General features: G+C 37.5%; 3 protein-coding genes across 3 annotated transcripts in view; 2 read left to right on the top strand and 1 right to left on the bottom strand.

Moving 5' to 3' along the window:
• Positions 1 to 1,282: 1,282 nt before the first annotated feature.
• Positions 1,283 to 11,437, top strand: LOC118817835 (ribonuclease P protein subunit p25-like protein). Its single transcript, XM_036584791.1, has 4 exons — positions 1,283 to 2,565; positions 4,646 to 4,720; positions 7,173 to 7,232; positions 11,364 to 11,437. Exons 1-4 carry the CDS (start codon positions 1,920 to 1,922, stop codon positions 11,435 to 11,437), a joined length of 855 nt encoding a protein of 284 aa, XP_036440684.1. The 5' UTR covers positions 1,283 to 1,919.
• A 1,294-nt stretch (positions 11,438 to 12,731) lies between these two features.
• LOC118818263 (cytochrome c oxidase subunit 5A, mitochondrial-like) lies at positions 12,732 to 19,001 on the top strand. The gene is made up of 5 exons (XM_036585479.1): positions 12,732 to 12,879; positions 14,151 to 14,267; positions 16,552 to 16,673; positions 17,228 to 17,360; positions 18,866 to 19,001. Exons 1-4 carry the CDS (start codon positions 12,807 to 12,809, stop codon positions 17,339 to 17,341), a joined length of 426 nt encoding a protein of 141 aa, XP_036441372.1. The 5' UTR covers positions 12,732 to 12,806; the 3' UTR covers positions 17,342 to 17,360; positions 18,866 to 19,001.
• Positions 19,002 to 21,448: 2,447 nt separating this feature from the next.
• si:dkey-151j17.4 overlaps positions 21,449 to 25,497 on the bottom strand; it is a 31,171-nt gene continuing 27,122 nt past the window's right edge. Inside the window, exons 57-66 of the mRNA XM_036584790.1 lie at positions 25,308 to 25,421; positions 25,096 to 25,209; positions 24,850 to 24,938; positions 24,468 to 24,666; positions 24,272 to 24,385; positions 24,062 to 24,163; positions 23,049 to 23,137; positions 22,718 to 22,916; positions 22,089 to 22,202; positions 21,449 to 21,983 (exon numbers count right to left, since the gene is read on the bottom strand). Of these exons, the coding sequence (XP_036440683.1) occupies positions 21,930 to 21,983; positions 22,089 to 22,202; positions 22,718 to 22,916; positions 23,049 to 23,137; positions 24,062 to 24,163; positions 24,272 to 24,385; positions 24,468 to 24,666; positions 24,850 to 24,938; positions 25,096 to 25,209; positions 25,308 to 25,421 (1,188 nt within the window). The 3' untranslated portion in view covers positions 21,449 to 21,929. The remainder of the gene's footprint in view (positions 21,984 to 22,088; positions 22,203 to 22,717; positions 22,917 to 23,048; positions 23,138 to 24,061; positions 24,164 to 24,271; positions 24,386 to 24,467; positions 24,667 to 24,849; positions 24,939 to 25,095; positions 25,210 to 25,307; positions 25,422 to 25,497) is intronic.

Below are 25,497 nucleotides of genomic sequence, written 5' to 3'. Positions count from 1 at the left end.
TCCAGACAATGTCTTTTACAGGGACATCCATGCTTATTTCATCATGACAATGACGAGCCCCACTCTGCACATGTTACAACAGCATGATTACGTAATCAGAGAGTGTGGGTGCTAGATTGGCCTGCCTGCGGTCCAGACCTGTCTCCTATTGTAAACGTGGCACATTAAAAAGCACATAATATGACAATGAAGGGCTCGTATGTTGTGCAGCTTACGACTTGTACAACAGAAGAATCGCCAAAAATTCTGCTTTCAGTGATTCATGTTTTTACACTATTTTGTTTAGCACAGGTCAAACAGCATTTACTAATCGCTCTGTTTTACTTTCACATACTGCCTCATCTTTTATGACCTGAGGTTTGCACTAACCGCCACACCTGTTTTTTGGGATCTTTTGAAAAAACCCTATGTTTTACATGACACCACTAATGTTCTGTAATTCAAGCAAGAACAAAATGTCTAATATGTGACATATATGATGTCTTTACACCAGATTAAAGCAAGTTCTAATGCTCTGTGTTCAATAAGACCATATATTTTCTATAGGAGATTGCACTGCTTCTGTGCTGAGAACATTAACACCACATTATGCAAATAATGTGCAAAAACATCTACAAGGATAAAAGGCTAAGTACAGTGCAATTTAATGCCCCTGACTTTCAGCAGCCCTGTGAAGGATGTTTTCAATTAGAAGTGCGCTAATTTCATTCATTGTTTCACCCGCTGAAAATGCATTTTTACAAGCTTGACTGACTCCCTATTTCAGAGCTGCAGGTTAATGAGTCATGTACATTGAGCACATGCACTGGAACGTCCTCTAAATAGATTGACACAAGTTGCTCGAACCGGCACTTTTGTTCTTAAAGGGGTAGACTGCTGACTTTAAGCAGTGAGAATTGGATGCTGAATGAGAATTTTTGTTACCCAGAGGAGGCTGCTGCACCTTTAAGAAGGCTGAGATGATTCTGTCCTGAGCCAGCCCCCCTGCCTCTCGCCCACTAAGCCGCACAGACACTCCCCCACTCGCATTTACACACCAGCGCTGCTCCCTTCAGCATCTCTGAAGGGAAATGGAGCACAGACTTTTTGTCGCTTGGCAAGCTTTGAAAGAGCGTAAGCAGCACATGTGCCAGCACAGCCTGAATCAGACGGAAAGCTAAGAAAGCGAAGGGTACTTCTAGCAGAGCATGCTGGCTTATGGCTTCAAGCAGGAAAGAAGAGCAGTGAAGAACAGCAAAGGAGAAGAGTTTCTTCTTGACCAAAGTTGCCTTTTGATAATCACCAAAGATGTTAGAGGAGTATCTTTTCTATGAAATTGCCTTTCAGATTTAAGAGAAGATACGTCGGACATCAAGTACAGTTGCTTGAAAGTTAATCTGAAGAACACATCATAAATTGCATGCTTTTATTAACTCATCTTTGCATCTCTAAAGCAGAGGTAAAGTTTTCTTTCAGTTTGTGGTTGGAGAACATTTTCATTTCCAGCACTATATTAAGGCCATTTAATTCAATTCCACCTCTGTTTGCTAGTTTGTGCCATTATAGATGCAATTTGTGTTTCTCTTGTGTTTTAGCGCTCCGTGAGATGCAGTAGGAGATGGTTTCAATCAAAGCCTAACTGACTAGATAATATTTCTTGGCTGAGGCTTTCAGTCGTTAATGCCTTTTCAGCCTGAACACTAACGCTCACGATGAAGACCTACAATTAAGCTAGATTGCTCATTTTATGGGGAAAAAAAAACAACCCCATGAATGATGGTAAAGTGTGAGTGAACAGGTTGGATTGTGAGTAATTTAAACGTTCGAAGCGAAGGAATGATTTGCAGCGTCTTTGTGCTGGAAACACTTACGGCAGCCAGTGTTGTTTTGGGGATTCATTTGGACTGGTTAATGCTCCTGGAGGATTCAGAGGCATTCTTATGGATCTGAGGGGCGAATATCTACCCTTTCAGGGTGAGACAACTACTGCTGACAGCATCTCTGCCACCCTACCTTCCCCCAGCCCAGGGGTGAAGCAGGGTCTTGCAACCGGCTTTAAGAAGGTGCTTCGGACGGAGGAGGACAGTCCAAGCCCGTTTCCAGGGCTACTGCCTGGTGTCCTGGAGATGAGGGTCAAAGAAGGTAGCAAGATCCGCAACCTGATGGGATTCGCCATGGCCCGGATGCAGAGTGAGCCTGGAGACAGCGGTCAGGCCGGACTAAGACAGGTGGTGTTCACAGGGTCAGGCCGAGCGGTCACCAAAACCATCACCTGCGCCGAGATCATGAAGAGGAAAGTGGGCGGACTGCACCAGCTGACCAAACTGCGGTACAAAGGCGTGCAGGAGGTGTGGGAGAGTCAGGAAGGAGGTGATGCAGAGATGACTGTCCACAGGACTGTGCCCTCCATCAGTATCCTGTTGTCCAAGGATCCGCTGGACCCTCTGGAGCCAGGATACCAGCCCCCAGAGACCCAGAGCGCTCTCTGGGAGGAGAGAGAAGGTGCAGATGTACCACAGCCAGCAGCGAAAAGATCATTTGACCGGACTGTTAGCGAGACACAATCAAAAAGATTCTGTCCTCAAGGTGGGGTCTCTCTTTGAACTTGTTTAGGGGATCATGCAGAAGTATGGCCCATTTTTAAGATACGCAGATGATTGGCATATCGTTACTGTCATATCAAAAACTCATGACTCTTCTTTTTTTCTTTCTTTCTTTACTGAAAACATTTTTGTGATGAGTGGGTCCACAGAAGCTGTCCAAAATTACTCGGAATAAAAATCCTCAAACATTAACATAGTTAAGTTAAGGATGCTGTTTCCTTTTCTTATAAAGTTACTATTTTAGGGATATGAGTTTTTGTTAGAAGAATATGTTGCAGTGAGTTTTTAAATGATTGCCATTTTGCATCTTAAGTCTTGAAATACAAACATAGGTAAGTTTTTGGTGCTTTAAAAAGGGCACAGTCAAGTTTTGGATGGCATGATGGTTTTCATTTCTCTCAGATTATCTAATTACCTTTCTCTGTTGTGACACTGCAAATGTTCGATTACTTATGAGCCACAGAGAAAACAACTGCGAAATGCTCCATTAATGCTATGACATTCAACATTTTGTGAATATGGTAGTTAAATGCACAGCATTTTTGACCACTTATCCAGCAGATGTGCAAATTAATTATTTAGAAAAATGCTTCATGATGTGATGGTGTAGCAAATTTTTTATTACAATAACTTTAACAGAGTGGGAATATCATATTTCTGTGTGACAAAGTCACATCTCTGAAGAGAATCATTCATAGCTAATCCAATCGCATTCATGATAATAACCATGAAATGTGACAGAAACCAGCATAAAATACTGTAAATGGAACTCTCAGTCACTGATGGATGTTCTTGAGAGTTGATTGTGTTGTGCAAATTGAAAGGTGGACAGAAATAAAACTGATAAATGACAAATTAGCTTTTCCAAATGTATAAATACGCCCACTAAGCAAATGTGAAGAAGAAACACTAAGAAATCAGAGCTTCAGTCGATGGCAATAAAGCCGTGTCCACCTGTATATGAAGGGTTTCATTCCAAATTTTTTTTTCAGATGTTGAAATGGGCTTTATCAATATCAGTGCTCTATTATGATTAATTACACCTTTCTTAGAGAAATGTGTTTTTGACACAGTGATTTAATTTAATAATGGGACAAATAATGAGTTTGCAATTCTTAAAAACTGGAAAGCTGAAATTTAAATCCAATTTACAATGCTTTTATTTTCTTGCTTAAATATTTTCACTGAAGAGAATTTACACAACTTATGTAAAGTAATGGGAAAACTTAAGACCAGAATTGACTTAAAAGGGAATTCTACTGATTCATGTTTGTATGTAATGTTAATAATGGTAAACAATGGTAAAAGTTTTCTTTTGCTATTCTTATGCTATTTGCCTTATAACGCCCAGCATGTACCTCTCCACCATGAATGGATTTTGAAAAAAACATATTTTAGACCAAAAACGATTGTAAAACAATGCATGACAGGCATCAGGCAGTGCATTTGTAACCATTCACAGCTTCTTGTGCGGTAGCTTTTAGAGGCATTTAAACAATTTGACGCCTGGTTCAAATCATCACTGCTGTGAACAATTCTGCATCACAAGTATTCATAGAATTTTACATCAAATCATTCTGAATGACTGTTTACATCTTAACCATTACTTATTCAGAAATTTTGTTAAAATTGGTAGAATTCCCCATTTACAACACTATATGCAAATGATCACTATAGGACCATTCAATGGTCAACTTTGGTGTGGCACCAAAAGGATATCGCTGTTTTCGGAAGAAAACCTTGTATCTCCATTTTTGACGTTTTTCAGTTTTTGACATAATGTGAAAACATCTGTTGCCTTTTACATTGTATGTAAATTTCATGATGAATGGACTAAAAGAAATGACCCAAAATGACTTGAAAAAATGTCTTGTTCCATTGACTTACATTAAAAGTAAAGTAGGTTTTTTCCTTCTCCTGTAAAGTTATCATTTTGAAGATACAAGGTTTTCTTCCGTCAACAGCGATATGTTCAAAGTTCATCATCAATTACCCTCCATAAATGAATTGAGATCACAGTACTGAAGAAATGGATTAACTAATATTTCTTCATCGCTGTTAAGATCTACAAGGCTTTCCTGGAAGATCAAAGCGTGTGGCCCACGAACTGCGTTTTTGCCAGATTAGACTTCCCTGCAGTGTGTTGAGATAGAACATCCATCATTTCAGGACAAAGATGACAGAATGTCTGCGGGGCGCCTCATCCGAGTTAAGTTCTTGAGCCATGACTGAGTTTATAATACATTTTTTTTTGTGTTCATGTGTAACCTGAGGATGTTTCTGCTGATCATAATGAAAATCTCTAAAGCCTGAAGACCACTTAATGCATTTAATTTATCAAAGTGTTTCTGACATCCCTGTAATAGGTTTGTACGACACATCACAATGCAGTCCAATTTTGAGAATGTACTCACAATCTCTTCGTGGTGTTGCACATGGCTACGAACAATAGGGAGGAATTCTTTGGAAACCTTCCGAACAGTATTCCAGTGATCTTCACTGCTTCTGTTGTCTGCAGTAGACATACAATTAACCTTCCTGTCCAACTCAGCAAATGAATCAAAGCGCCGCGCTGAACCCGAGGTTGTGAGGAGGAAGTGATTGGAGTGGCCACAGACTGCAAATGGAACAAACCACGCGAATGCTGTAGACAAACAAGAGGTTATTGTGAGTGTTTTTATCACTGCCTTAACAGCTTTCACCCCAAATACTGTGCAGTCTTTATAGGCCTGCTTCTATGTCTTTCTCACATATACATAAACACATGGAGGTGCTCACAGATTTTGACATCAGCTGAATCCAATACACATTCAGTTAAACTGAAGAAAAGGGCTGAGGACAGTGACAAAGGAATTAGAAAGGGGACAGATGCTGCATCGTTCTCTTCACACAATACTGCAAATTGGACTTGAAAAAGGCATCTGGGTCAGATGAGCTAGCTGTCTCACTGGGCTATACAGTCTGCTACCAATGTCCCTTTCAAAACACATCACTGATCCCTTTATCCGTTGGTTAAATGGGAATCTCTGTTCCTTCACTAATATTAATTGGTTTATATGTATTTATAATACTATCCTTAGTCAATAACCTCTTATTTATGTCAACTACCACGGCAAGTGTCTGATAATCACTGTAAATAATGGTTTGTCTGCCTAAAAAAATCTTTCATGTTGTAATAAACAGTTTAACTAGTTCTATTCAACTTGAATAAATACTTTGAATGAAACGATCAAAGTAAAATTTTAGGATACATGAACAAAATCAATATTTTCGTCAACCTTAATCTCAAAAAGGTTTTAAATCAACTTCTGCCCTGTTCTATCTTTACAGTGTATGTCCACAGTGCAAATGGCCTTTATTCAGGGGGAGCAACATCAGGAACAACACCAGGAGGCTAAAGTCTACATACAGCAATGCAAATGTAAACCTGCCTAAACAAGTAACCGCTACATTTATGCTTATCATATTGATATGTCATGCTTTATATGTCAATATTAAAATGCAAAAATAAATATTATTAATAGCAATTGCCTATTACAATAGCTATATATTTTAGCAAAACTCCCAACAATGATAAATATGATACTTATTTAGAAGAAAAAGGAAAACCTATTAATAACGCTAATGGCAACAAACGAACATAGAACTGTAAAGAAGCGTTGAAAAATATTCAAGGGCAGGTTAGTGCTTCTTTCTTTATAACTAAACAGTAATCAATTTTTGGTTTAATTAGAGTTTTAAACTATAATTGACCACTATACAATAACTCATAACCGACGGCTCTTTTGCAACTCAGCTGTATACTTTTTTTAACAACCATCCTGCGCCCCCCAGAATTATCTCTCATAATTTCAAAAAGTTGCAAAAGTTTGGGCACCCCTGGTCAAATAATGTTTTGATTTTCTAAGTGAAAATAGGTTAACACATTCTCCCCAGAGAACACACCTCTGCACATTTTAAAATACAACTAATGACTATTTGCTAAATTTAACATAAAATGTGGCCTGTGTGGAAGTTATGGTATATTTTATTGTCTTTCCAACAGGTTAAACTCAAATAAACAGAAAGTGTGCCCTACAATTTAAGTGTGGTCTCTGTAGAGGATGTTTTAACTTATTTTCACTTAGAAAATCAACACATCATTTGACCAGGGGTGCCCAAACTTTTGCATACAGCTGTTCATCTGCAGGACTGGAAATATATTATTGAAAGGGAACTGTCTTTTACATGTTGAGATAGCTAACTGAAAAAAGCACTGACTTCTAGCATCCACACAGAGATGCTCTAATGAAGTGTGAAAGAGTGTGTCAGTAAGGCTCTGATGGAAAGTCTGGAAGAAGATGAGCAGGAGGAGAAAGAAGAAGAAGAAGAAGAAGAAGAAGAAGAAGAAGAAGACGAAGAAGAAGAAGAAGAAGAAAAAAAAAGAAGAAATAATAATGTTTCATATTCTGTGAACTGTCCCTTTGTATTTAATGTTTGCACAGCCAACCTTTCCATAGCCCTTACTCAGTTGAAAATAAATTCATTTGACCCTCTGATAACAGTAAGCACACTTTTTCTTCTCTCTCCCCACTCCCTCTGTCTCCGTAGTGGATAAGAGTGAGGGCTGTGGGATGGTGTGGGAGTTCGCTATCTCCCTCCCTCCAGATGGTGCCGTCTTTTCTTATCTAGAAGAATGGCCGCTGCCTCCATTTTTCAGACGCTCTTATCTGAAAATCCTTTAAATTGAATATTTACTGGGCTGATGTTTTCAGCCAGTGTTCGACTGCTCCAGGCACTGTTCTCTCTCTCTCTATCTCTCTCACTAGGACAGGCCAAGAGGGGCATTTTTCATCCTTATATTCTCTCTCTCTCCCTCCTTAATCTGTTAGTGAATAAGACTCTGATTAACTATAAACTGCAATGGAGGTATAAACATTCAGTATAAATATATGTAAATATATTTCGTTCAAAGGCATATAATTCCATGGTTGGCTATGAAAATCTACATACTGCTAAAAACATATCTGTATATATACATATGTGTGTGTGTGTGTGCTTAATATTGCATTATTTGCAAATGTCAGCATCTACTGATATATATATATATATATATATATATATATATATGTATCAGTAGATGCTGACATTTGCAAATAATGCAATATAAAGCAAAGAGCAACTGGAATCACTGGATCCTAGATTTGCTCTGTTTTAGGCCATTTTGCCACAATTCAGTGCAGTACGTATCTGGCAATGTTCAGCCAGAGAGCTTTTCTGAAATGTGTGCGTATTGAATTAATCAGTGCAGCTGAGGGTGTAATTGTGAAGCTGAAGTCAAAGCTGTAGGAGCAGATAATGGCTGCTGAATAAAACTCTGCTGAACAGTATTAGAAGATTACACACATCAAACAAGTTCTGCTTAATGTGTTACTGTTAAGATAATGAACTAAAACTAATGGCATTTCAGTGATATCGATACGACTGACTGCTTGACCATTATTAGTGTCAAGCTGTATTTCTCAGACCCAGATCAGAAATAAATATAGACTAAACAGGCTTTTGGTGATGAATCACTTCTGGCATTGCAATCCAGTTCAAGGCCGGGCTTAATCCATGTCCAGGAAAACAACCCAAAATGTCTAGGCTGCAATGTGAATTTATACCAGCAGATGTCTTTTAGCTGTTTTATTTTATCAGCAAACTCATAGCTGATGAGCTAGATCAGGTGTGTTGAGTCAAGGAATACTCGACCCCGTGCAGGGCTGTGGGTGGCCACGAGCAGGATAACATACTGCTTTAGGTGGTCTACCTCTAGAAAAATACAACGCTCAATATAATGCATGGTAATTATCGCCATCTAGTGGTGAATGAGTGAACAACACTGTTCAATTGTGTTTCTGTTAGCCATGCTGGTAGATGATTTCCTGTTTATCTGTTTATTATAAGACTTATGAGAGAGTAAAGGTGGCTTTGTAAATAGGGGTGCACAAACATTTGTGCATGAGAGATATATATCAACAGTTATATAGCACCGTTATAACATTTGTGTCTTTACACTTTATTAATCATTTTATTCTGTGCATGAAGTCTATGGTGGGAAAATGGCACTCTATTGGTGAAATGTAGATATACTGAGGGGGGGGGGGGAAGCTTAACAAACTTAAAATTCCGCCACAGAAAGCGACACGCTGAAGACATATAGAACCCATAGCGTGGATAAAGAAGGAATCCACGCTATACAAGACAAATAAGAAAGGAACTGAACGTAACTGAACGTTCCGGGTTTCTCAGACGCTAGAGGGCGCTCCCGAGCGTGTCCAAAACGAATGGGTTAAAATGGAGCATTTGAGCAAAATAATAGTTTATAAATGCTCAAACATTTTTAATGTATAATAATACAATCATTTCATGAACACAGAACAGCATAAAACATTTTAACACTGCTGTTATATTTTAAGAGCTTTTAAACTCGAGTTATAGAGCCTCGTACGTTCAAGACGTCAGTGAGCGCGAACAGCCAATGAGCTGCTCCGCTCGTCAACCAATCAACACTCACCAACAGTAATGCCTGCGTTCTGCTGCCCAAAACCAGCAGTTTGCTGTAAAAGGAAATATATAGGTAAGATTTCTGAAATACATCCTTCTACTGTCTAAAATTAAAATAAAGTTCTGTATAAGTGATTAGAAACCGTTTTAACTTTTCGTTTTTAACCGTTGAGCTCCATCTACTCCCATTCATTCAGGACTCGCTCGCGGGCGCCCTCTGCTGTTTTGCAGACCTGTTTTTGACATAACGGGGGAAATAGGAAGTCGCCAGTCTCCTCATAAACCGGCTCTGGCAAAGAAAACTTGTGCTCACCCTCGCCACCCAGTGTCAGAATTAAATCACTGCATCACATTTTCAAGAAAAAAAACGCGCCCATGCAGTTCCTACACCTGACACAGGCTACAGCCCTCTGCTCAGATAATAAAGAACTAGGACCTTTTTTTTTTCTTTTTCCTCCAATGACATTTGAGGGACACTGATGGTGTCACTCATGGACATTTATAATAGACTAGATAAAATAAATTTAAAAATACTCTTATTCTTAACTCTTAAATATGAGCACAGTCTTAAATCAGCACTGTTCTGAATAAACCTAATTAACTGGGGTAAGTAAATGCAGAAAGTCCTAAGGCACAGGAAAATCCCACAATGTACCTTAAAAACGTAGAGACTGAATAAGCAGACCTAGTATATACGCCTGAAACTGACACCAAAAATTGTCATTCATGTAGTGTTTATGAAACACCCCATATCTACTATTGTTGATTGCAACTTACCAGATGTGGCAGTAAGGTACTGTATCTTTATTCAAGACCATCTGGCCCTGTGTGTTGCTACTCTTGTCCTTGTTAACACTTTCAGAAAAGTATGTAATAGCAATGAGCATATTGTAGAGACACTATGGAAACAGCTGAACATGTGTTCTCCTGCACGTATAGTAGCACATTTTGGCATAATTTCCACCACTATTTCATCTCCAATAATTTAATAATTTACAGTCTAAATTATGTAAACATTAAATTGTAGCCACCTAAAGAATGTGACTGCCACTTTATGCTTAATAATTTTATTATAAATGTTTATTTTATTATAAAGGTTTATTTGTAGGTTGTTTTAATATAATTATGTCAATATATTATATATTTTTTAAATAATTTCTCTATTATTTATTTTTGTTTTGTTTTTCAGAGAGTGCGCTTATGTCACTGTTTTACTGCTCTAATGAATCCTTTAATATCACCTCTGGAGTGACAGTTGTTGACAAAGTGATTCGAATGAGCGTTGTTGTCCAATTTGTGGTTTAATAAATTAAAAGCTATTCGAATTTATTGGGTCACTCTTTATGCCTCTCAGAGGAAACCTGTGTTTCATTGTTTGACCCGTTACATTGTCAACTTTGAAATTAATATTTAATACATAGATTTCAATTTTAAATACGTGCCCAGTATTTTCTGTTTTTAAATATTTGTGTTTTGTTAAAATAAAGACAAAAAAAACAACAAAAAAGATATGTTAAAAGTAAAAAAGATGTTAAAAATACTTTTTCAATTTATATTCTGAAATTTTTATATTCCTTTTTGTTCCTTATTTGACAAAAAATGGTCTGTCTATAGAGCAGTACCAGAGCCGGTTTATGAGGAGCCTGGCCACTTCCTATTCCCCCCGTTATATTAAAAACAAACAGCAGAGGGCGCCCGCGAGTGAGTCTCAATGAATGGGAGTAAATGGAGCTCAACGGCTAAAAACGAACAGTTAAAATAGTTTCTAATCACTGAACCAGAACGTTTCTTTAATTTCCTTCTACTAAAGTAGAAAGATGTATTTCACTAAAACCAAAGAAAACTCACCAATATGTTTCCTTTTTTTCTACAGTGAACGGGTTTTGTGCAGCAGGAGGCGGGCTTTACTGCTAGAGCGTGATGATTGATCGGCGAGCAGAGCAGATCATTGGCTGTTCGCGCTCACTGACGTCATGAACATCCATGAGGTGCCGTTTTAAACTCCTATAACTCGAGTTTAAAACCTCTTAAAATATAACAGCAGTGTTAAAATGTTTTATGCTGTTCTGTATTCAGGAAATGATCGAATTCGTCTACATTGAAAATGTTTAAGCATTTATAAACTATGATTTTGCTCAAATGCTCCATATCAACCCATTCATTTTGGACTCGCTCGGGAGCGCCCTCTAGCGTTTGAAAAAACCGGAAGACATTGAAGAGCCGTAATTCTCCTCTCTACAAGTTCTCTGGCAGTACCGCTACAGATCGCCTTCGTCATCGCTGTGCGACACTATGGGGCTTGTTCGATTCAGTTAGAGCCGGTCTGATTCAGTTTGACTGAACCGATTCTTTCAACTGTTTGATTCAATGATGAACTGATTCAACTGAAGTCAGATTGCTCTCCAAATACAGTGATGTTCAGCTCTGAGTGCGGTTCCTGTTTTATTTTCATTTTCAGACAGTGACCTTAGATTCGGACAGAAAAGATGATGTCTACAATTTCTGCTCACTGACGGAGTCGAATCATAAGAACAGACACAAGACTGACAGAAAGAGGAAGTCAGCTAAAAAGAAAGACATGGCAGGTTCAGAGAGAAATGTTAGCGAGTTAAAAGAAGTTGCTCCTCTTAAAATGTTACACTGTGGTATTTTATTACTTATTTGTACTATAATATCCCAGACAGAGAGCGTATATCGATCCGCTGGCTTGATAATGTCGGCACCCTGCTGACTGTTTGCCACTGCGGGTCCCCCCTCGGACCACCCAGATTACTGTCTTGCATGCAAGCTCTAACTAGTTTTTAATCTCCTCAAACAGATTTAAAATGCACAGAGACTTTTATTTTAGAAACTAAACTTAGACAAATATTACAAACAACTGAGAGAACAAAAATAATGACTAGGCCTGATATAAAGTGATTTTATAAAAAATGTTGCTGACACTGTACAGTAAAATTCTTTACTAATATAATTTACAAAGTATAACTAAAGACAGAAAGTAAGGAAAAATAAGTAATTAGTGGAAAATGAGTGATGATAAGTGGATTTTTTTGTAATATGCTTAAAGGCACACTATCTTCTTGCTATCAGGGATCATGTTACACTTGAGTAGAAGTAAAACTATGATAATATAAGCTTTAATAATATAATAACATATAATACAATAACCTTTTTCCCCCAGAGCTGTAGCGCTCATCAATCACAGTGACAAACCTCCATTACTGTATTACAGTTGAACTCGTCTGTATGATTCTTATTTGCACAGCTGTACCAGTGTTCATTTTTACAAATGTTAAAATAATTTTGTAATATTCTGTATATAATAGTTATTATAGTATATGTCTACCCAGACCTGCATTTGTTTAGATATTCATATCTGCATACGTACAGATATTCATACATCTCTGTAGCTCCTTTCACATGGATCTTTATTATTTTTTATTCATTATATTTTTATTTTATTTGTCCCTTAGTTAAATGTTTGTTAACAGTCTGTGTGCTCAGTATGTGTGTGCACTCATCAAGACAAATTCCTCGTATGCGTCACATACTTGGTGAAATGAAGTGAAGTTCCGTTCAGTTATGACTAGTGAATTGATTCGACTGATTCCACAAAAAGAACCGGCTCAGACGGACGATTCCTTTACGAGTCGAACATCGCCAGTCTGATCCAAATTGGTCTCTCGCTCCGGCAACATGCTGCCCGCTGCTCTCCGCATCTCAGCCGCCGGTATCAGAAGTTTAGCACGGACACGGCCTTCTTACTCAGGTCAGCACTTGTTCTGGTGGCTTGAATTTTAAGCTTAGTTGTGTTTGATATTTGCTCAGGGCTCTGATTCCTGATAGCGTTAGCAGGCTGCTAACGCGCGTGCTAGCGTCTCAAGGAGAATTGCAGCTGCTCACCGACATGAACATCAGCCGTCCGAGTCACTAGTGGTACCTGCTAGTTTTTTTTGGCTGCTATTTATGTTTGTCTGACTGGCACATTTTCTACAAGGTCAACGAACTGTCCGAAAATAGTTTTGGTGCCATCTAATGTTAGCTCGCTAGCCTGTTAGCATGCCCTTGTGATGACCCAGCCATAGTAAAGTCTACTTAAAGTCACTAAAGTCACTATGATCCTGTGCAAAATGTTACCTGTTACATCAAAATGTGACCTGATACGATCAGTTGATTTTCCACTCATATCGTGTCCACATCTTCATCTTTAAGAAGCAGTGTTAGCTCTGGTTCGCTTTCACTTTACTGCCCCTGAAAACAGCTTCCTTACTCACTGGCTAGCATAAGGAAAGCGACTAATTCAGATTCAGATTCATTTGTTGTCATTTCAGAACATGCTGTGCATGAAAGGGAACGAAATGAAGTACTCAGGTTCTGGGTCACGTAGCAGTAATAACAAGTCAAGAAGAAATCACACAATAAATACCATTAAATAGAGGTGAATATGTAGGGAAAATATATAAATGTAAGTGTAAAGTGAGCAGAGTGAGGGTAGGAATAAGAATGAAAATCTGAAAGATAGACAAGGTGGCCAGGTGGGCCCAAATTGCAGCAGTGCCCTGATATGAAGCCATAGTAACTACAAAAGCAAATTGTCCAGTGAGGGCAGGAGCTGTACCGTAGAGATTGCAGAATTTTCAATCTTAAAGAGCAGAATTTATCAGACTCAAACTGCAGCAATGCCCGGATGTGGATAACTATAACAGTAATAGTAGCTGCAGTTGTTCAGTGAGATGCAGAATTTGTCGGTCTTGCAGCATCCAGGAAGAAGCCGTTCCTCTGCCTGGTAGTTCTGGCCTTAATGCTGTGTAGCCTCCTACTGGAAGGGAGAGGGGTAAACAGTGCATTAGTAGTGTGAGTAGAGTCCTGCACAATGCAGGAGGCCTCTTCCTGCACCTGCTGTTGTGATTGTTGCCTATGATGGGTAGCCTGCTGCCACTGATCCTCGTGTTTAGTTCTCATTGACCTCTTTCACAGTGATCTAACATTCATTTCCCTTTAAAGAAAACGTGACAGAGTTCTAAATTTTGTCTTTTTCAGCCTTGGTAGCCTCTCGATGCTACTCCCATGCCAAAGCAGAGACAGATGAGGAGTTTGATGCTCGCTGGGTGACTTACTTCAGCAAGCCCGACCTTGATGCCTGGGAGCTGAGAAAAGGTAAAATATAAATGACGTGCTCATCCATTCATTTGTATGACGTGGCCTTGATTGGAATTGCTGCCAATTCAACTGCATCAGTCCTATAAAACATTTGTCATAATAGTTGCACTCCGAATACATAAAGCTAAGGAAGAGGGACAGCTGATGAGACTGTGTGGTTATGAGAAACCATATGAGCAAAGGTGGATGCTGGGACTCACTTTCCCCTCATATAACTTCGTTTAGATGTTCTCTATGCATGGAGAACTGTTTAGAACATATTTTGGTCAAGCTGTTTTGGCTGTTCGTGACAATTGTAATGGTCATGCATGGCAGCCACTGAAAGTTGTGATACTTCTTGACAAATTATTTACTTCTTACAAATATTTGCCACAAGAGACACAAAGCTGTCGGTCATTGGCAGGTTCCTGCCAGACCTGCACTGTGTAGTTTTAGCCCGTTTTAAACGGTCACAACCGCTTCCTCAATACGGCCGGAGACACGCAGGCTGTCAAAGTGGAGGCAGAAAAGTCAACATTTGCCACCAGAGTTTGTATATTCGACTTTACTCTGTTTGACTGAAAGGAATAGTGAGGTATAAACATTAAGGTTTTTTTTTTTGTTTTTTTTTATATAAAATAGGCTGTAGAGAGACAGTATTGTCCTACTATGTACATCAGTGCTTGGCTTTTAGCTTCAGTGCACAGTGTTAACAGCACTGCTCAATTTCTCTTTGCCCATTACTCAGTGTGCAGTGTGTCATTTTGAACGAAACCGCTTTACTTGGAATTTTCCATAGACAGAGCTGTCTGTAGAGTCTGCGTTTCACGTAGTATGGACGGAGCGTTTTCTCTTTGTACAGTGTGAGTATATAAATCATAGGCTTTGTCTGTGCACAATGGACAGTGGCAGTGAGAGTCACCAAAGAACAAGATTTCCAAAATCGCACACTGTATGTCTAGCTTTAGAGGACGTTCAGCTACAGCTCAACCAGCAAAACAAAACTTCACAAGTGAGCTCCTCAGATGTGTTAGTCTCGGATGTGATTCTTACTGTCGCTGTGCGATAGAGGCTGATGTTGAAAGAGACAGATTGGGGTTCAAAACTATGAAACGTGCTTTCGCTGCTTGATTAAAGGTAACTAATGTAGAATAGCTAGCTAATGCACTTCATTTAAAAATTAGCTAGATTTTAATGATTTAACTATTAATGTACATTGCACTCATTACCACTAACAACTACTTAACTGTAAGGAGGTTACTCGGTATGGTATCAGACTTGGTATTGGCGAGTACTAAACAGTGTGTACTCGTACTTGTACTCTGCCTGGAAAAAAAGGTATCGATGTATCCCTATTTTAGCATTGTAATGAAGACCACTACAGGTGAGACACAGAGTCTGAGTCAAGACCAACACTTCATAGTAGTCAAGTTGAGAAGAAAGGGGAGAAAGCTGACATTTGTTGTTATTCATTATACGTGCTATGTAGTGATGAATAATATTTTGTGTTATTTAACATTTATTTAATACAAACTAAAAGTCGTATTAATTATTGTTATATAAGCTATGAGACTTAACTTTGCATTGTAAGTATTAGAAGCAAATGATGAAGTTAGTCTATGTCCTTTCTTTTTTCTAGAATGTATTCAGAATCACCACCTAAAGTTAACAGAATATAATGACCACTGGCCATTATCGTTTTCTTTTTTTAATGCAGAAATGTTCCAACATAGACATTTAACCATGAAATTTTAAATATGACAAATATTGTTGATTATTTTCAAAAATAAAACCTATTTTTACAGAGCTCATTAACTGTTCAGGCAAAATGCTAGTTTGTCGTGATTTATTCTGTTTGAAGGTTTTGTTAATTTTCGATAATGCTAGGGAAAAAAAGTAAAGTTTCTAATTGCCTCAGATAAAGACGTCACTTGGCTGGTCTCGAGAACAGTTTACAAACTCTCCTTATCCCAAGACCGAGACAGGACCAATACCATTTATGGTCTTGAGACCAGACTTGGGTACTACAGCACTAGTACACCTAGTATTAATATGTTCTGCATGATTTTGTCTCACTCACAGAAACTTACCCATTACAGTTTGGTTAAAGAAAATGGTCAATCCAGTCACATTTTACAGAGATCAATTAGTTGTCACAGATGAAGCAACAGTACCTTTCAGAAATTTGCTTACCTTTTTAAAATACACACAATATTCATTCTTAATCACATCCAGACAATATATTTGCATTTACAGTAAAGAGTAAAGTGGTGTATTTTAAGCAAGGTTATTTTTCCTTCAGGCATGAACACTCTGATTGGTTATGACCTGGTCCCTGAGCCTAAGATCCTGGACTCTGCTTTGAGAGCCTGCAGGAGGTTGAATGACTTGGCCAGTGCAGTCCGCATTCTAGAGGCTGTCAAGGTGGGTGTCCTCCTTTGCCGGCACATGGTTGGCCTGTACACCTCTAAAAGTACAAGGGCCTCCTAAAGTGTTCCTTTTATACAGCACTCATAAAGACTGTGTTCATGTGACATTAAATGTTCAACATGCTTTTCATTCATTTGCGTAATTTATTGTAACTAAGTCTGAGCAATGAAAGTCATACATTACTGAAAATGGGGTTACACAATTCAGAATGTTATTACATTTACATTTAAATATATATCATTGAAATATTGTTTGTCATCTACTATAATGCATCATATTAGCTGTCTGTGACAGTATTTAGCAGATCTTCTGTGCTTTTATAGCAAAAACACCTACAACAACCAAACAGTCTGGTAATTTGCTTTATGTATCATTTAACAACCTGAATTTCCAGACATGAATTTTACAACCTGAATTTTTCAACCCGAAAAAGCATCAGGAATTCAGGTTCAGCGTCGCAAATTAAGGTTCAGGTTCTGATGACAATGATTTAACTCCATAATATTTCTGTTTTTGCACGTTGTGTAATGCATTAATCATCTCTTCAGGACAAATCAGGGCCACATAAAGAGATCTACCCATACGTGATCCAAGAGCTTCGCCCCACCCTTACTGAGTTGGGTATCTCTACCCCAGAGGAACTGGGGATCGATAAGGCCTAAACACCCTCATTCAGGACATGTGAGTATCACTGCACTGCTGCCTTTTCTTTTCACTAGAACACTAAGCTATGTTCCTCATTCAGCTTGCCTGAAGGTAATGGTAATGTATAATATGTATGCTGTAACAGCAGTTACACTAAGCCTTTTCTGTAATTGTACAGACATGTATACAGGCAGGTTTCCAGTTAATACAGTGTAACACTTCGGTTGAACATACATCGAAAGACTTTTAATATTTTAACAGTAGAGACCATCACAAATTTAACAACATACCTGTCCTGGTAGTGTGCGCAAATTGCAGTTAACAAAAGATGGGTATACAGAGGATCTTGTGTTTTAGGAATCTCTCCGTTTCTCTGTGTCAGTGTCATAATCAAAATGAGGGAATTAAGGACGTACTCTTTTTGTGTAAAGGTATTCAGGCTAACCGGTGTACATTCAGTGGTAATTTGAATATCTGTTGACAGTCTAGCCGTAGCAACCACACTATGAAGGATGCAAATAAAAGCCAGTAATATTAGTGCACAGAGACTTGGCACAGTTGTTGAAAGATCCTCATCTAACATGGTTAGGATTAATTTGGTAACGAGGAAGATGAAGTTTGATCAACAGTCTGTTCTTCCTGTGTAAACATTGTGTGAGCATACAGTTGAGAAGCTGACGCAGTCAACAGCAGCCTTGTTATAATGGTCATTGGAAACAGACGAACACCAAAATTTGTCAAGCTGCTCATTTATATTTAGTGCATTATAATGCATTATTATACCAAGCTGAAGTTCCACGTCATGTTCAGTTAACAAAATATAAAGAACCTTGTTTATGACTCCCTTCATTTCTTCCAAAGCCAAGAAATCCTCATTTATAAGACTTTAGTGATGCTGTGTAAGACTTACAAGTGTCTACTGTACTTTTTTTTTTTCTTGGCCTCATGCTTGACAAATAAAAATGAGCAGCTTTCATTGTTTCATGCATATTAAAAATCTGAAACTAATGTTTATTTGATGTGGTAAAATATAATACCTTTAAATGTTTTAGTAGAACATATACTTCAATACATGTCTGTTTCTTGCAGCCAAATTAAGCATCAAAAACCTTGACATTGAGGCTATCTAGAGCAGTGGTTCTCAAACCGGTTGTCAGGGACCCCCAGACAGTCCATTTTCTTGCTCCATCCCTAGGTGTTTCAAATTAGGTTAGAGCAAATCTGGACCATCTGGGGGTCCCTGAGGACTGGTTTGAAAACCACTGATCTTGAGAATTGTGCAGTGTCAATGCACTTCAAATTCGAAAGGAACAGTTACAATCACCCTAGGCTTACTGATACTGAATAAATCACAGATTGTAGCCTTGAGCACATCGCTGTACTTCATACACACACATTCAACTGTTTTATAGCATGAAAACACCAAATACTGTTTAGTTGATTATCAACAGATTCAACTAAATTCTATAAATGTGTGTTGTTCTGGATTGAGGTGTCTTATTTGTATTGCGCTCTTAATATCTTCCTTGTCTTCCTTTTAGGTCTCCTGATTTATCTGACGAGGTTGTTTAAAGCACTTAAGTTTCTGCCTTGTTCTTTATGTCCGATGTTCATAAAGCCCTGTGCTGTCCTGTCATGTATAAAAATTATGGACCTAATAAACAGAGCAATATCTAATTGGTGTGTTCTTTTCTTAAACATGCCTTTAAAATACACTATTTAATGGTGGAGAAATTTAGCCTGCATTTCTTGGATACCTTGGGCTAGTGCTTATGTAGCCTGGTGACACTGGAATATGATCAAAGTGAACAGCCCTTTAGTAATGTAAAAAATAAATAAATAAAAAACATTGAACTGACAATGACCTGACCTGTTCTATCTAAGGTTTATGTTTACTTAACATTTTAAAATGTGTTACTGTAAAAGTGCATGTCAGGTTATCAGTACATTCCCTGTGGGGTTTTTACTAAGCTAGGAGTTAAAATAGCCCAAAAATCTTATTGTTCCTAATTAGTAATCTTTGTGTCAAACACAGAGAACAAGTACACACAAATAAGTAGAGTAGCCTTCCATCATTCATTAGTGTTAGTGCTCAATGCATGAATGCATCCTTTTGATAAAGACTACAAAGCTGACATTCCTGCACCTTCTGACAAACGTTTCAAACTGACCATTCTGTTTCTTTAGAAGAATAGTATTTAAAAGGGGAAAAAATTACTGATTTGTCTTGTCATTTAAAGTTTTATACAAATTATAAATTCAGTACTGCATTATTGCAACCTTCTTGCAGTATAGCAGTGGTTCCCAACCCTGTTCCCAGAATATCCCCTGCCCTGCACATTTTCATGTTTCGTCTGCTCCCAACACACCTGATCCAACTAGTCAGCTTATTAACAAGCCCTTCCTGAGTAGAACTGGGAATGTTATGGCAGAAAAACACTAAAATGTGCAGGGCAGGTATATTATCCCAGGACCAGGGTTGGGAACCTGTGCAGTAGAGAATTAAGTATGAAAACAGCCTATTTTGTATGACTGTATATCAGGAGATTTCAGTCTATTAGGTAGTAGGTAAGAAGTCAGATACCTTAATACTGTAGCAAGTAAAGTAAAACCTATTAAATATCAGACTAGAGCCCAACCTTGTGTCTGTCATCATTTTTCTACTAGTAATACTTTTTTAATTCTTGTAATTATAAATGTATACTAATTCATTCTTACTGATGTAGTTTCCCTAGTAAATAATACCTAGAATGAATGGCTAGTTTATTACAGACAATTCTTTAAACAATAAGAACATTAAATCTGTATAGCTTTTTTTGTAATACTTTATTTGCCATAGAGCATAATGGAAACAGAAAAAGTTAACAAAGCAAGGCATGCTAAAGAAAAACAGTAAGTGTCCAATATGTCAAACTCAACAAAGAAAGAGTAATAGTGCATTAACTGAGCAGAGGTGTGTTCTCTGTAGAATGAACTTATTTTCACTTAAAAAATCAACAAAACATGTAATTTGACCAGGAGTGCCAAAACTTTTGTATGTACAGCTGTACAGGCCAGTCGCACTGTCCTATTATCAGGGTTTACCCAAGAATATCCAACAAAAGCTACTGAAATACACACAAATTCCTTGAAATTATAAAAAACCCAAAAGCTTGCAAATTCTACCTCTCCTTAAGGATTATTGACATGAATAGCTAAGTGATTTCCAACTCGTTGCAACTGCATGTGAGAGTAGCAAAAACAACAATCTTTTTTTCTTTATTCACTACACGAATTTGCAAGTGACTGCTTGCTGCACTGGTACATTAGTGGCAATACAGTGGTAATTTGGTATAATCTACACTCCACGTTTGTCATTTATTTATTAAAAGTACCTTATCATCTTTCTCTTTCTGACTGCATTGAACATTGGGGGACACTATATGCCTTCCATCACCTTCCATTCCAATGAAAATCCATGACAATTCCAAACTATACTAAGACATACTACAAATTGAAATACTTATTCTATCCAAGACCTATGGAAAATAACATAAACATCAGTGCCTGTGACTATGTTAATGATGAGTTAGCCAGTTTTTCCACATTCATTCCTTTTCCCCAATCTATTGATACAAAACAAGTAAAATAGGTGTCAACTATCCTCTATCCCATTCATCATTAGCCAGTTTGTGACCACAGAACGGCAGTTGATCAGACGTTCACATATCAGTCACAGTGTGACATTGTGTGTGTGTGGTGCTGGTGTGAATATATCAGACCCAGCAGTGTTACTTTGATTTTAACAGATGAAGTCAGTATTACTGCTGGGTTAAGAGAGGTCCACAAATATAAAGCCAAAAACAGTTTAATAGTCAGAAACAGACTGCTGATGAAGGGCTAGTGGATGACAAAAACAAATCATGTTGAAACAAAAAATTGTTTAATTATGCAAAAAAAAACAAAACAAAACAAAAAAAAACAGTATATTTAGTATATGGGACTAAAACATAGGGAACATGATTGAGAGGTTTTTGCTTTTGGCAGATGCAAGTCACATGCAAATTGCAAGGAGTGGGTTAAAGTAGATAAAGCATTTCTTTTCTGACAGAGGTGTGAATAAATGTCCAGTTTGGCAGAAAATATATCAGGCATTTTGCAAGTTACAACTTAGGTTAGGACTTCAAAAATAACTGCAGTTCTAAAGGAAAATTTTAAAATCAATAATGATAGAGATTTAGACTGAGGGGGATGAACTTCAGCCCTGGATGTGACTTTCCTGCTCTTAACACACCATCAAACTTGACATTTAAATGCTGAGTTGAACACGGTGTTTGAGTGGAAAGATCATAAAACTGTGTAGGAATTTGCTGGACTTTAATGACAGTACCACAAGTGTAATGTGCTGTCATATTAGTTATACTGCTGTTCTGTGTAGTTCATCTTAGAAAAGTTTGGAGTGTTTTTGGGCAGCTTGGTAAAAAGTTCAGTATTATAAGAAAGAAAAAAAGGCATGCAAAGACCCTGTATACCGCAAAGCAATCATCAGAGTATGTCTCAGTTTCTCTTATGGCCACTGATCACAGCTTGACCATCTCAGACTTAGTGGTGGTGCTGGTTGGCACTTCAAAAAGATATGTCCATTGACTGCTGAGAAAAGAGCAATTCTTTGTTCCAGTTCTGAAAAACAAAGAGAGAAGCCAGATGAATAAAAACAATTGGTTTGATATGAGTAATCTTGTGTATTTGCTGTAGAACAATCAAAAAAAAAATTTGTATGCTTACCATAACAAAACCAACCATGTCAATGGACACGTTACCAAAGATATTAAGCACTGATACTTTCTCCAAGGGTATGCGATGTTTAAACATGCAGAGATCCATGCTATTCACATTCACCTGAAGAATTAAAGCAAAAAGCAAAATTCTATTGTAGCTTTTTATATATATATATATATATATATATATATGTATATATACACACACACAGTTTCTTTGGTTGATCATGTATCTTTGCTGTCCAAAAAGAAATCAATTTATTTTTATCATTTGAACACAGCTGTCCTTTCTATTGTGTGAAAATTTTATATATAATATAAATTATATTATATATATATATTTATATATTAGAAATTTAATATAAATATACATTTGGACCTATAGTAATGGTCGAAAATGACCCGGAATAAAATTTCTTTACATTAAGCAAGTTAAGAAGTTACTATTTTGGAGATTTTTTTTTTTTGGCAATGACAATATTCACACCCAACTTGTAAATCTGGTAGGACATATCATGAACATGAACTTATCAAAAGCTTCTACATTGGCTTCTATGAGGCTGATGCCTCATTCCTCCAGCTAAGGGACAACTCTAAGAGGACAAGGAACTCTGTGATTTTATCTGATTCATTTACCTCATAGCCCTCTGCAGTGATGACAACAAACATATTGAAAGGTGCTCCCTTGCTGAAGGACCTGTCTAAAGCTGATTCCTCACTCTCCCAGCTGCCATTCCTGAAGCTGTTCAGGGCCACTCTCTCACCAATGCGAGGGTTGAAGTGAAAAGCGATGTCATCCCCATCGGAAGGCCCAGTTTTGAAATTTATAGAAAACCTTTGAATAAAAAAACGGGTCAAACACAAGTTAAGCCTTGACATATTTTGAATGGCACAGCAGTGCCAAATTCCTGAGTTTTACTGTTCCATCTTTTCTATGCTTGTCTTGAAGGGTGAAAGGAAAGCATACTCATCGGCTTGTGCAGGAACAGTCCCTTGAAAGCATACAGCCATATTTGGTTTGATGCCTTCCGGAATCGTACCCACATAGGGAATTGCCTGGGGAGAGCACAAGAAGAAATCCATCATGTCATGAGAGACAGAATCATAGTTTATCGTGTTAAAATGAACATTTGGTTTATCTCACAAAACTGCCTCAAAACATGTCCATAAATATTTGAGTGTCATAGTCTATAATAATAATAATCTATAATCACATAATGTAGTAGATCATTTAGACCTCTGTATGGTGACTGGAAGGGAGACCCAGCTAGCAAACAGAACTGGACATGACTAAATTGGTGGGAAAATTGGAAAAAAAATACCCCCAAAGACAAAATGAGTTTGTATTACTTTTAACTGTTGAATCTTTTTAGTTTTTTTCTTGTAAACTGTTAGTGTGTGAACCAAAACAACAAATGTTTAATTAAAAAAAAATAAATAAATATAAAAATAATAATAATCAGTGAAAAGTTTCTGTGTGTTAAGGAAATAAGATAAAATTGCAAGTCATTATATTTTGGAAAATATGTATATTTTAATAAATAGCTTTTAAATTACGTAGTCTGACAATGGTATACAAACTGTGAAAAGAAAAACTGCAAAAATAAATAAATTAATAAATAAGTAAATAAATAAATCAATTTCAAACCTTCCTGTGTTGTAGTGATGACCACTTAGTCACTTAAATTCACTTAAAGTCACTTAAAATCAATTACATCATTCAGGTTTATTTTTAATTACTCAACCAGTCGTTATTGTATGTCTATCTACAAAAGGTTTTAGTAACTTATATTTTTTTTTTTTTAAAGTTGGGTCCCAGTATTTGGTATGTTTGTGAGAATAACTTTTTACATTAGAAACCTGGTTGCATCTAAATCATTATAATATCATCATAATTCATCATAATCATCATAATATCATCATAATTATTTTACAAATGCTGTGCCTTTCATGTTCAGTACAAGTAGAAATGTCACTCACAGGGTTGCTAACCGGATAAGACACTTCTAGCTGGATGCAAGATGAGCTCTCCATGCATGAAATCTCCTGTTGTTCCATAAAGAATGAAGAGCTACTCCATTTCTGGTGGGAAGATAAATATATCATTTTTTATAATTAACCATCTTATGAAGAAAAAAATAATTTCATTAACTTGCAGTAAACACATGAGCAAGAAACTGTTTTACTTACATCCATGTAACCGAAGATGTGCATGGACACATCTCCACAAATTTCAAGGTGAGAAACTTTCTCTACAGGAATGCGGTGCTTGAACATGCAGTGCTTCATGCCATTCACATACACCTGAAGAAGGACAGCAAATAATTTGGACTTTTTGTTTTGTCTTGCTTTACCAATTATCTATAATCTAATATAAGAAACACACCTCATAGCCCTCTGCACCGATGACAACAAACATATTGAAGGCTGCTCCCTTGGTGAAGGGCTTGTCTGAAGCTGATTCCTCGCTCTCCCAGCTGCCATTCCTGAAGCTGTTCAAGCTCACCTTCTGACCAATGTTGGGTTTGAAATGAAAAGCGATGTCATCCTGATTAGATGGTCCAGTTTTAAAATTCACTGCAAACCTTTGAAAGAATGTAAAAAAATGTATAAAAACTGAGGTCAAAACACATAAACTGAACACTGATGTATTTCAAAGTGTACAGCAGTATCAGATTCCTGAATTTTATAGTTCTGTAAAAAGCTCTGGTAATCATGCATGCCCCTTTCTACATTTGTTTTTCAGGGTGAAGGGAGAGCATACATACTGGCTGGCTTTTTCAGGAACAGTCCCTTGGAAGCATATGGCCATATCTGGTTTGATCCCTTCTGGAATAGTGCCCACATACGGAATGGCCTGGGGAAAGTACAAAGTGTACAGTAAGGTACCCATTGTGTCATGGAAGAAAGAAGGTAGAGTTTTATCATGAAGAACCCTAGATGTATCTAAAATCCAAAATTTTTAAAGACATGTTGTGGCATTCATCTTCAGTGCATGTACAAATGTAACTCACAGGGTTGCTAACTGGATGTGACACTTCTAACTGGATAGGACTCGGGCTCCAGGATGAGCTTCCAAAACCTGACATTTTCTGTTGCTCCGTAAAGAAGGAAGAACTACTCCATTTCTGGTGGGAAGATTAATGTATCAAACATTTTCTTGAATGAACTACCCAAAAAATAACTTGCAGAATACACATTAAGTACAATAAACTGTTTTACTTACATCAATGTAACCAAGGATGTGCATGGACACATCTCCACAAATTTCAAGGTGAGAAACTTTCTCTACAGGAATGCGGTGCTTGAACATGCAGTGCTTCATGCCATTCACATATACCTGAAGAAGGACAGCAAATAATTTGGACTTTTTGTTTTGTCTTGCTTTACCAATTATCTATAATCTAATATAAGAA

Source organism: Colossoma macropomum, unplaced genomic scaffold (assembly GCF_904425465.1).
Source record: "Colossoma macropomum unplaced genomic scaffold, Colossoma_macropomum, whole genome shotgun sequence".
Lineage (NCBI taxonomy): Eukaryota > Metazoa > Chordata > Actinopteri > Characiformes > Serrasalmidae > Colossoma > Colossoma macropomum.
Note: the sequence above shows the minus strand (reverse complement) of the source record. Positions and strands in the feature narration are given on the sequence as shown.

Excerpts from the sequence above, each read along its gene's own strand:
- LOC118817835 (XM_036584791.1), top strand. The coding sequence starts at position 1,920 with ATGGATCTGAGGGGCGAATATCTACCCTTTCAGGGTGAGACAACTACT. Across the intron at positions 2,566-4,645 it reads AAAAAGATTCTGTCCTCAAG|ATCTACAAGGCTTTCCTGGA; the intron begins GTGGGGTCTCTC and ends ATCGCTGTTAAG. Across the intron at positions 4,721-7,172 it reads CCAGATTAGACTTCCCTGCA|TGGATAAGAGTGAGGGCTGT; the intron begins GTGTGTTGAGAT and ends CTGTCTCCGTAG.
- LOC118818263 (XM_036585479.1), top strand. The coding sequence starts at position 12,807 with ATGCTGCCCGCTGCTCTCCGCATCTCAGCCGCCGGTATCAGAAGTTTA. Across the intron at positions 12,880-14,150 it reads GACACGGCCTTCTTACTCAG|CCTTGGTAGCCTCTCGATGC; the intron begins GTCAGCACTTGT and ends TGTCTTTTTCAG. Across the intron at positions 14,268-16,551 it reads TGCCTGGGAGCTGAGAAAAG|GCATGAACACTCTGATTGGT; the intron begins GTAAAATATAAA and ends TTTTTCCTTCAG.